Genomic DNA, 11,139 nt, shown 5'->3' on the forward strand with positions numbered 1-11,139 from the left:
AGAGAATAAACAGGAAGTGAGAGAGAAGTCGACCCTGCCGTGAAAACTGATTCAGACTGTTTGTAACTTCTGATGATCTCAATGGAAATAAGATATTTAGCTGCTGAAAACTAAACGTTCAGAATAAATAAGTTTGCATCATCGTCAGCTGATCCAGTGATGTCACTGCTGCAGTCTCTGTCTGCTGGTCTTCATCATCTTTAAACGTTTTATGATGTTTCATTTCTGTTTTTATTTGTTTTCCGATCAATAACTGTTTATTAAACTGTTTATTGATTCTGTATGGGCTGAAGAGTCAGAAGCATTTCTATTGATCCGTCAGTCAACACTGACTCAATATAACACATTTACTGACAGTTTTATATTCAAAACAAACCTGATTTGAATTATTATATTTATTCTGTTTTCCACCAGAGATCCTTCTCTCAGTGTTTCGCTTCATTTGCTAAAATGTAACAATAAGAGTTTAATGAAATCATAAAGGAGAAAATAAAAGAGCACAGTGAGGTCACCCGTCAATCATCATCATCATCAGCAGGTATCTTCATCATTTCAACTGTTAATTGTAGCAACTGTCACACTGTAGCAGGTGATGTCACACTGTAGCAGGTGATGTCACACTGTAGCAGGTGATGTCACACAGTACCAGGTGATGTCACGCTGTAGCAGGTGATGTCACACTGTAGCAGGTGATGTCACACTGTAGCAGGTGATGTCACACAGTACCAGGTGATGTCACGCTGTAGCAGGTGATGTCACGCTGTAGCAGGTGATGTCACACTGTAGCAGGTGATGTCACACTGTGCCAGGTGATGTCACGCTGTAGCAGGTGATGTCACGCTGTACCAGGTGATGTCACACTGCAGCAGGTGATGTCACACAGTACCAGGTGATGTCACACTGTAGCAGGTGATGTCACGATGCAGCAGGTGATGTCACACTGCAGCAGGTGATGTCACATTGTAGCAGGTGATGTCACGCTGTAGCAGGTGATGTCACACTGTAGCAGGTGATGTCACACTGCAGCAGGTGATGTCACATAGTACCAGGTGATGTCACACTGTAGCAGGTGATGTCACCCTGTAGCAGGTGATGTCACACTGTAGCAGGTGATGTCACCCTGTAGCAGGTGATGTCACGCTGTAGCAGGTGAGGCGAGCGTACGTACCTCTGGTCCCACACCACCAGGTGGAACAGGTATTTGCTGACGGACTGTTTGCTGGTGTGCTGCGGCGCGCAGAGCTCCGCCCCTCCGTGAGTCAGCGAGCAGGACAGGAAGAAACCCTCGTAACTGAGAGGAAGAGGAAACGTGATGAACGCTCATCACAAACATCAGATTTAAAACAAGTTGCATCATTTCCTGTTTGTATAAAACTGTGATTAAGTTATTATTAGTTCTTTCATTTCTCAACAAACTAACGAGACCAAACTCTTCACGATGAAGGATCACGTGACCCAGTGCAGCGGTGAGGAATCGCTGAGGATATATCAGCTGTGATACAAACACAACACTGGTTAGTAGATCAGTTGGTTTGGATCCAAACATGAAGACAAATACAGAAAATCAGCAGAATGATCCTTTAAGTGGATGATCCTGTTAATGTCATAAAAATAACAATAACAATGAACAAGTGAATGAATGAACTTTAAACAGAACCTTTCATGTTCATTAAACTGCATCTTCACAGTTTCTCTGGACAGAAAGAAAATACAACGCTTATGAAAAAGTCATTAAATAAAATGTGATAAATCATAAAAGATTAAAACGGACAGCTGCTAGTTATAAGTCATCTGTTCACTTAAACGATCATGTGGTGCAGTTGTGTGTGACGGATCATTTCCTGTTGTTCTGCTGGTTCTCCTCTGACCTTTGACCTCACCCTAACCCAACCTGTTTCCTCCTCTCAGATAGTTTTTCGCTGGTGTATTCAGTCGAACACGGAGCTCAGAGTGAAGAGTTCTTAAAAACAGAAAAGCGTCTGTGAGTCAAATGAAAAGAATTCCTGAACTGGCAGCAAACAACAAACAGCTGAGCAGCATTAAAACAGGAAGCAGCCTGCAGATCACAACAACACGTTTCAATCACTGTTCACCAAAACCCTCCAAACAGCAGCTCACAGCTCTTCATCACACTCTTCATCTCACTCTGACTAAACATGACACACGTCGGACTTTTAGGCGTCAACTGTTTCAATCTTTCAGGGCTGCGACTAACAAATATTTTCAAACATTTTATTGATTAATCTGCTGATCATTTCCTCATTTAACGCAGGGTCCGGGTGAATACTCTTCTCTGATTGGCTGGCTCACGTAGTTCGGCTCAAGTTTAATCACCTTCTAAATCCATCCGCTTCCCGACCTGTAACCATGGCAACGTTCAAGCTGTCACAGCTGACTGGTTACGAGACGAAATGAGGAAGAGGAGGACGAGATGACTTCCTCTACCAGGAAGTAAACAACGCTGCCGTTCTGCTTAATGACACCTTACGTGAATTTAATGCTTCGGTTCAGGCTGGCGGCGAGTACAGCGTGGCAGGTTGTCATGACAACAGTAGCCTCCTGCTTCATAACCTTTTGAACTACACACCTACACACACACACACACACTCACACACACACACACCTACACACACACACACACACTCACACTCACACACACTCACACACACTCACACACACACACACTCACACACACACACACACACACACACTCACACTCACACACACACACACTCACACACACACACACACACACACACACTCACACACACTCACACACACTCACACACACACACTCACACACACACACACACACACACACTCACACACACTCACACACACTCACACACACACACACTCACACACACACACACACACACACACACACACACACACACTCACACACACTCACACACACTCACACACACACACACTCACACACACACACACACACACACACACTCACACACACTCACACACACTCACACACACACACACTCACACACACTCACACACACACACTCACACACACACTCACACACACACACACTCACACACACTCACACACACACACTCACACACACACTCACACACACACACACTCACACACACACACACACACACACACACTCACACACAGATAGTGTGACAGCCAGTTGCCAGGCGAAGCCACTGGCTCCACCCCCTCTCAGAGGTCAGAGGTCAGCCCTTTGTCACAATACAATCCTGTGTGTGTGTGTGAGTGTGTGAGTGTGTGTGTGAGTGTGAGTGTGTGTGTGTGTGTGTGTAGCTGACAGTCTGAACTGCTTTTGTTTCAGATTCACTGAGTCATCAGTTTGTTTGTTGTGTGTGATGAACACTGCAGCCTGTAGGAGGCGCCGTGTGTGTAGCTGTGTGTGTGTGTGTGTGTGTGTGTGTGTGTGTGTATGTACCTCTGACCTCTAAGAGGGGGTGGAGCCAGTGGCTTCGCCTGGCAACTGGCTGTCACACCATCTGTGTGTGTGTGTAGCTGTGTGTGTAGGGGTGTGTGTGTGTGTGTGTAGCTGTGTGTGTGTGTGTGTGTGTGTGTGTGTGTATGTACCTCTGACCTCTAAGAGGGGGTGGAGCCAGTGGCTTCGCCTGGCAACTGGCTGTCACACCATCTGTGTGTGTGTGTAGCTGTGTGTGTAGGGGTGTGTGTGTGTGTGTGTGTGTGTGTAGCTGTGTGTGTAGGGGTGTGTGTGTGTATGTGTGTAGCTGTGTGTGTAGGTGTGTGTGTGTATGTGTGTAGCTGTGTGTGTAGCTGTGTGTGTGTGTGCGTGTGTGTAGGCGTGTGTGTTTGTGTAGGTGTGTGTGTGTGTGTAGCTGTGTGTGTAGGTGTGTGTGTGTAGCTGTGTGTGTGTGTGTAGCTGTGTGTGTAGGTGTGTGTGTGTAGCTGTGTGTGTGTGTGTGTGTGTGTGTAGGTGTGTGTGTGTGTGTGTGTGTGTGTAGCTGTGTGTGTGTGTGTGTGTGTGTGTGTGTGTGTGTGTGTGTGTAGGTGTGTGCATGTGTGTGTGTGTGTGCATGTATGTGTGTGTGTGCGTGTGTGTGTGTGTGGTCGTACCTGGCGGCCCAGGTGATGGGGATGCGGTGTGCGGCGTACACGTTGAAGGACAGCACGTTGGTGACGTGGCCGGCCTCCTGGACGGGCGCCGTGCTGCTGAGGCTCTGCGGCGTCGGGTGGAAGTTAGCGTTGAATGTGCTGCAGTACAGCTCCACCAGGTCCAAGATGGCCGCCGTCAACTTCTCCACCACTTTCTCTGTGAGACAAGAAGAAGATCACATGATCACATGACAGCAAACTGCTGGTGGGGGTAACAAACCTGCCAGACAAAGCTGAGGGCATGACATCACGCTCATCCTCCACAGTGATTGGTCAGCTGTGTGTGAACTTTACCTCTGTTCTCTCTGACCGCCAGCACTGATGCATCCTGGGAGGACAGAGCACATTGTCACATGGTTAATCTTCATCTCCGCACATGAAACTCTGACAGTAAACAAACATCTGACTCTTTCTCAGCTTCATTCACCTTCAGGACTTTGGGCTGCAGGCGACAGGGGCATGCTGGGAGCTGGTTGAGGGCAGACGTCACATCAGGCGTCTCCACGGCAGCTAACGAGCTGCAGAGCGCCTTCACCGATTGGACGAGACGCTCCACGTGCAGCGGCAGCTCCACCTTCAGAGAGGAAACAGGAGAAGAAGAAGAAGAAGAAGTGTGTGTTTACCGGCTGCTCAGTCAGTTAGATCAACATCAGTATCAGATCAGCGTGTATCAGCAGATAATCAATACTTCAGGCCTTTGATCAGCGTCATTACCTCTGACAGCAGGAAGGACTCGGCTTCGTTGTGAAACGTGTCCAGCAGCAGAGTCAGAGCCTCCCTGTTCAGACAGGAGAGAAAACTTAAGACGTGGAAACAGATTCACCTGTGTGCAGCACGGCACAGGCCCCGCCCCTCACCTGGTGACGGTCTGTTTGATTGGACGCTCCTGCAGCAGGATGCTGTGGTTCATGGAGGACGCCGTCTCATCGTCTTCTTTCTGTTCAATTACATTCATATAAAAACATCCAGATGAAACATCTCTTTCTGTCCTGAACCAGACCAGTGATAAAAACCAGACCGCTGAACTGGTTTTCTGCCATTGGCTGGTCTGTGGTGACAGGTAGAGCACAGACGGTGACATCACCTGGAGCAGCCAATAGCAGAGAGCCTGCTTTTCACCTGTAGGTGTCGGGTTTCACACTGGTTTTATATTTTTAGCTTTATTTCCACTCTTTCTCTAACTGGGAACGTTGGTGTTGGCAGCAGTAGAAGAAGAACTCAAAGCTTTGAAGTAAAACTATTAATACTGCAGAGTAAAAGGTATCCCACAATGCATTTTGCACCAACTGGCAGTGAGATTAAACTGTTAACATGTCACCAGTGACTCCAGTCTGTAAAGCTGCTGGGATGTCAGACTCCCAGCTGATTCACCGCTAACGTCTCCGCAGCGTCTTCATATCTGATTTAAGTCCTTCTGGAGGATAAATGTTGAAGCTGCAACATCAGTTTGAATGTTTGAAAGTGAAGCTTCATGTTTTTAACGTCGTCCTGTAACTGTAATCTACTGACCGTCTGGAGCTTTTAACTCTCATATTCTGCTGGATAGTTGAATCAATAATGATGCATCATATCTGAACCTGCAGCATTCATCTGGCAGGAAATGTAGTTTAGTGTTTTCCTAAAGTTCAAGTACACAGGTGCATATTTTTTTAAGTACTTTGTAAGTTATTTCGGGGCACAATGAGTTAGAATAGTAACATAACCTCAGACAGGTTCCTTCCTTGTCTGAGCTCAAATAAAGGAAACTTTATGTTTGAAGTGTGAGACTGTTTCTGTCTGTGACACTAACCTGAAGCTGCAGAGCAGAAACACTCAGTGACAGTCGGCGCATGTTGTTGTTGTTTAGTACGACTGACGGACGTGTGTTTGTTCGCGCTTCCTGTATTTACACTCGTGTGTTTCAGGGCTTTTCTCCTCGTGTCCTGCGTCCGTCAGCGACGCCGGATCCACGTCTGCAGCTGGTTTACATGTTAACAGACACTTTGTGTTTCTTACATCTGACGACACAAACAGACGCTAGAAAATAAGCAGTAAACTACAGATAATCAATCAATAAAATGGTTTTTAGGAAGTATGTGAGCCGGTGCAGCAGAACCAGACCGGACAGAACGCCGCGGCACTGATTCATGTTTAACAGTTTAAACACAAGACTATTATCATTATGACTGTATATCGTTATTATTATCATTATTATAATAATTAGCAGCTCTCTATCACCCATCATCAGTCCATAGTTGACGTCTACGTTTATTATCTTTCTCATTGTAATATGATGTTGTCATTGCTGTTGTTTGTCATTATTTTTGTTTGTTTGTCTATTTGCATGATTTGTCTTTTATTTATTTATTTTTTCCTTTCCACTGTGTCTCGTTAACAGTATCACCAATAAAAAACAAAAACAAACAGTTTAAACACAGCGAGTTGTTCCTGATATGGATCATCTCCGGAGTCAAAGCGCTCCTGACCCGCCTCCGAGCAGGTCCCCCCCCCCCCCCCCCCCCCCCCTCCCCGCTTCTCCCCCTCTAACAAGCCTGAACTCATGGAGTCCAGACAGGAAGCTGTTCTCGAAGCCTCTCAGGACGTCTGTAGCTTCTAACTGAATGTTTTGAACTCTGGTTTCTCTTCTGTATTCCTGTTGGTACTTTCAGATATCTGCTTTATTTTACTTTCAGTTACTGCTGATGAAAACATTTCCTGCTGCTGCTTCGTATTAAAAGCTTTCCACTGACAAACTAATGAAACATGTTTATCCGCCGTTTTACAGCTGCGACTTTGACCGATAGTCACGGCCAGTTAAAGACTTTCAAGCAGGTAGCGCCGTTATAATGGAGAAGCAAATCCCAGTCAAACCCAGTCTAACCCAGTCAAACCCAGTCAAACCCAGTCTAACCCAGTAAAACCCAGTCAAAGAGCTACAAGAAACCGTCAAAACTACAGATCTGTTACTCAAACCTGACTAACTGAATCGTGTGTGTGTGTGTGTGTGTGTGTGTGTGTGTGTGTGGTGTGTGTGTGTGTGTGTGTGTGTGTGTGTGTGTGTGTGTGTGGTGTGTGTGTGTGTGTGTCTGTGTGTGTGTGTGTGGTGTGTGTGTGTGTGTGTGTGTGTGTGTGTGTGTGTGTGTGTGTGTGTGTGTGTGTGTGTGTGTGTGGTGTGTGTGTGTGTGTGTCTGTGTGTGTGTGTGTGTGGTGTGTGTGTGTGTGTGTGTGTGTCTGTGTGTGTGTGTGTGTGGTGTGTGTGTGTGTGTCTGTGTGTGTGTGTGGTGTGTGTGTGTGTGTGTGTGTGTGTGGTGTGTGGTGTGTGTGTGTGTGTGTGTGTGTGTGTGTGTGGTGTGTGTGTGTGTGTGGTGTGTGTGTGTGTGTGTGTGTGTGGTGTGTGTGTGGTGTGTGTGTGTGTGTGTGTGTGTGTGAGTGTGTGTGTGTGTGTGTGTGTGTGTGTGTGTGTGTGTGTGTGTGTGTGAGTGTGTGTGTGTGTGTGTGTGTGTGTGTGAGTGTGTGTGTGTGTGTGTGTGTGTTCACACCGTGCGGGACAGCTCTGTGTTGATGGCAGATCTCTTGGTGAGGAAAAGTCGGACGTCCCAGTCGAACTTCAGACACTGCTGGACGAACTCCAGACCTGCCAGAGTCTGACAACTGAAGACAGACAGACAGAGAGACAGACAGACAGACAGAGAGACAGACAGATAGACAGAGAGACAGATAGACAGAGAGACAGACAGAGAGAGAGAGAGACAGAAAGGTGGTATATTATCGATGAGATTCCAGAAGAATAGCTGCACCAAAGCTGAGCTCCTGAATACATCTCAAAGTTGGATATTCTGCAGAATAACCTTCAGATAATCTCAACAGAAGAGGCAACAGCACTGATCAGCAAAAACAGAGGAAAACATATCATCTTTGGATATTTTTTTTTAAATCAAAACAACTAGCTAGCTGTCGACTGCTAACTGCTAACTGCTAGCTGCCACTGTTACCTACATGCCAAAGGAGAAACTAACAGAAGTTATTTTATGAAGACAAGAAGAAAAATGAAAGGATCCTTGTTGGTAACATTAATATATCCGGTGAACTATACAGACTTTAGGTTTTGTAGGATACAAAAGCTAGCAAAGTAAATAGTTAGCTTAGCTCCCCCTTGGAGTAAATAAGTGATCACCATGGAAACCGTCATCTGATAAGGAAGTTAAACTCGTGTAATGTCTGTAAGGAAATCTTATGTATTTTCTATCTTTTATTGAAAGTATCTTAATATTTTCTTTTATTTGTAGGTTGGGGGTCTCTGTCAAGGACAAGAACTGCCTCTATAATATTGTGAAGGTCTGTTCTAAGATAATTGGTATCCGGCAAAGAGACTTGCGTTCTCTGTGGGAGAAGCAGGTGGTCTAAAAAGCACAGGGAATAGTTTCCCAACCCGACCACATCCTGTCCTCCGACTTCGTCACGAGAAGACAAATCGTCTTTCAAAATCTTTCATTTCTTCTGCCATCAGGCTGTTAAACCTTGATAGCAGTATGAGAATTTACTAATATTTCCATACTCTTTTTATTTGTCTTAACCAATAATTTTGGGGCTTATTATTGTTGGGACTAGGATTTTACTTATTCATTATGCATCTATTTATTGTTCATTTATCTGTGAGTGCCTGTGTACTGACTGTCTCTGGCATAGATCTGTCTGTTTTTTGTTTGTTGGGGCTCGAGCCCAAAGGGCGAAGGCCCTCTTGTATTTCCTTTGTTTGTTTGTTTCCTTCTTTATTATTACGCCACTTAAACCCTAAATTTGACCCCCTAAACATGCTCAAAAACTCACCAAATTTGGCACACACATCAGGTCTGGTGAAAAATTTGATGTAAAAATGAACCCCCACAGTGCCAAAATGTGCTCTGTAGCGCCACCTATGTCACTAATATGGCTGCCACGGCCCGTAGGAATGTCGTAGAGAGATCAAACCAAAACTCAATTATTCGTCTCATCAAGACCTACAAATCATACACTGACACCCCTGACCTAAATCCAACAGGAAGTCTGCAATTAGCCTTTCAATATAAGACTTTCCTCAATTTTGGCCACCAAACAAACGCCATCTCCTCCGAGGGCGTTAATGGTATCGGCTTCAAACTTCAATACATGACTTATGACACTGTGCAGAAAAAAAGTTGTTAAAAACTTTGTAATAACTTTTTATAAGCCCTGAAAGTTGCAGTGCCACATCACATCACACGTACCCCTTAAAATGTAAATGAATGGGGAAAGGCTTCTGACATCTAAAATATAAGTCTGACCACTTTCAAACCTGTGTCAATGGATTCCCCATGAAATTTCCTACTAAAAACTGTGATTTTTAATGTAAGATTTGGCCAAAGTCATGGGATTTATGAGGATATTTCAAAAGAAGAGTGACATTTTCCTCTCCAACTGCCCCTCCCACACCTGCCAGCTCCACCAACCAGCTGAAGAACAGTATGGCCCTGCTATAGCTGGACTTTACTGGATTCAAAGAGCTGGCCTAGGCCAGGATGCCTGACCCCCCAGACAACTCTGCAGCAGCTTAAAGGAGCTGCAGCAGCTCAAGAGAGACAACCAGGCCTTGGCATCTGACCTCAGAGGAAGTCTAGAGGCAGGAGAACAGTGTGCTCTGTGCTCAGTTAACCAAAGTGAAGAAAGATGCTGAGAAGAGAGAAAGGAAGTTTCACCAGGCAAGTCCAACGCCTGACAGACATCAGTCCCCACAATGACAAGTACAGAGACACAGACTCTCCCTGCCAGTGTCACAAACCCCTGCCTTGTCTCTGTTCCACCCTCTCTGCTCTGCATCCAGCCCAACAACATCCTGGCACCTCCTGATACATCCACACAGCCGGCTGCCAACAGCCAGCTCTGCCCATCCCAGCTTCCCTCCACTCAGCCTGAAGAGCAAGCCCCACAAGTGCTTCTGCTGGCTGACTCTAATGGGAAAATCCTGGACACAAACAAGCTGTTTCCTGGTAAGAAAGTGCTGTCTAAACGCTGCAGCAACACAGGCCAGGCAATGAAGCTGTTGAAAAAGGAGACCTTCAGGATCCCTCAATGCCTGGTGATCCACACAGGAACAAATGACCTGCAGAGCCTCATTAAGGACACTGCTGAGGCAGTGAGAAAGATGGCGGAGAGGGCTCACCTGCATTGTGGTCTGCACCCTGCTGCCTTGAACAGACATCCCTCCTCATGTCATTCATGACATTATTATTGAGATCAGAAGAGGATGTGCCACCTTACCCAGTGTCCACCTGGCCCTCTATCCAACCACTGGCACCTGGGACCTCTATGATGGACTCCATCTACACAGAGAGAGGGTGAGGACATTTGCAAAGATCCTAAAAGACACGGCCCTGGGATGCAGTCCTTCCACCCCCTCCTCTACTAGGAGCTTTAGGGGCCATCCCAGACCTCCTCCTCCCCATCACCAGCCCAGGATCATCTCCCCTGCTGTGAGGAGATACAGCAGCTCAGCCTGGACCTCCCACTCCCCAGGCACTGCCACCTCACTAATGTGAAGCACATCCAGAGGAGACTACCTTCCCCCTCCTCAGCCCCTCCCCACCAACCCCCTCCCCACCAACAGCAGCAGAGCTATGCAGCAGCAACTGCCCCTGATCCCCCTCCCCACCAACAGCAGCAGAGCTATGCAGCAGCAACTGCCCCTGGTCCCCCTCCCCACCAACAGCAGCAGAGCTATACAGCAGCAACTGCCCCTGGTCCCCCTCCCCACCAACAGCAGCAGAGTTATGCAGCAGCAACTGCCCCTGGTCCCCCTCCCCACCAACAGCAGCAGAGCTATGCAGCAGCAACTGCCCCTGGTCCCCCTACCCACCAACAGCAGCAGAGCTATACAGCAGCAACTGCCCCTGGTCCCCCTCCCCACCAACAGCAGCAGAGCTATGCAGCAGTTGTAGCCCAGCCTACGGTGACAGTCCCCCCCCCCCCCCCCCCCCCCCCCCCGCTACCTCTGAACTGGGAGACATCAGGGAGATGCTGCGTACTCA

General features: G+C 46.9%; 1 protein-coding gene across 3 annotated transcripts in view; it reads right to left on the bottom strand.

The window, feature by feature from the left end:
- The window catches only part of pik3c2b (phosphatidylinositol-4-phosphate 3-kinase, catalytic subunit type 2 beta), a 37,187-nt gene extending 26,501 nt beyond the window's left edge, over positions 1 to 10,686 (bottom strand). Inside the window, exons 1-8 of one of the 3 annotated variants that reach the window (XM_042406319.1) lie at positions 10,373 to 10,686; positions 7,639 to 7,750; positions 4,978 to 5,057; positions 4,835 to 4,898; positions 4,548 to 4,694; positions 4,415 to 4,448; positions 4,082 to 4,277; positions 1,169 to 1,291 (exon numbers count right to left, since the gene is read on the bottom strand). In XM_042406319.1, coding sequence (XP_042262253.1) covers positions 1,169 to 1,291; positions 4,082 to 4,277; positions 4,415 to 4,448; positions 4,548 to 4,694; positions 4,835 to 4,898; positions 4,978 to 5,057; positions 7,639 to 7,750; positions 10,373 to 10,434 — 818 coding nt within the window. In that variant the 5' untranslated portion in view covers positions 10,435 to 10,686. Of the gene's footprint in view, positions 1 to 1,168; positions 1,292 to 1,430; positions 1,570 to 4,081; positions 4,278 to 4,414; positions 4,449 to 4,547; positions 4,695 to 4,834; positions 4,899 to 4,977; positions 5,058 to 7,638; positions 7,751 to 10,372 lie in introns of those variants that run through there. The other 2 variants (XM_042406318.1, XM_042406320.1) reach the window with 2 other exon arrangements.
- Between the last annotated feature and the right edge of the window lie 453 nt (positions 10,687 to 11,139).

Source organism: Thunnus maccoyii, chromosome 3 (genome assembly GCF_910596095.1).
Source record: "Thunnus maccoyii chromosome 3, fThuMac1.1, whole genome shotgun sequence".
NCBI lineage: Eukaryota > Metazoa > Chordata > Actinopteri > Scombriformes > Scombridae > Thunnus > Thunnus maccoyii.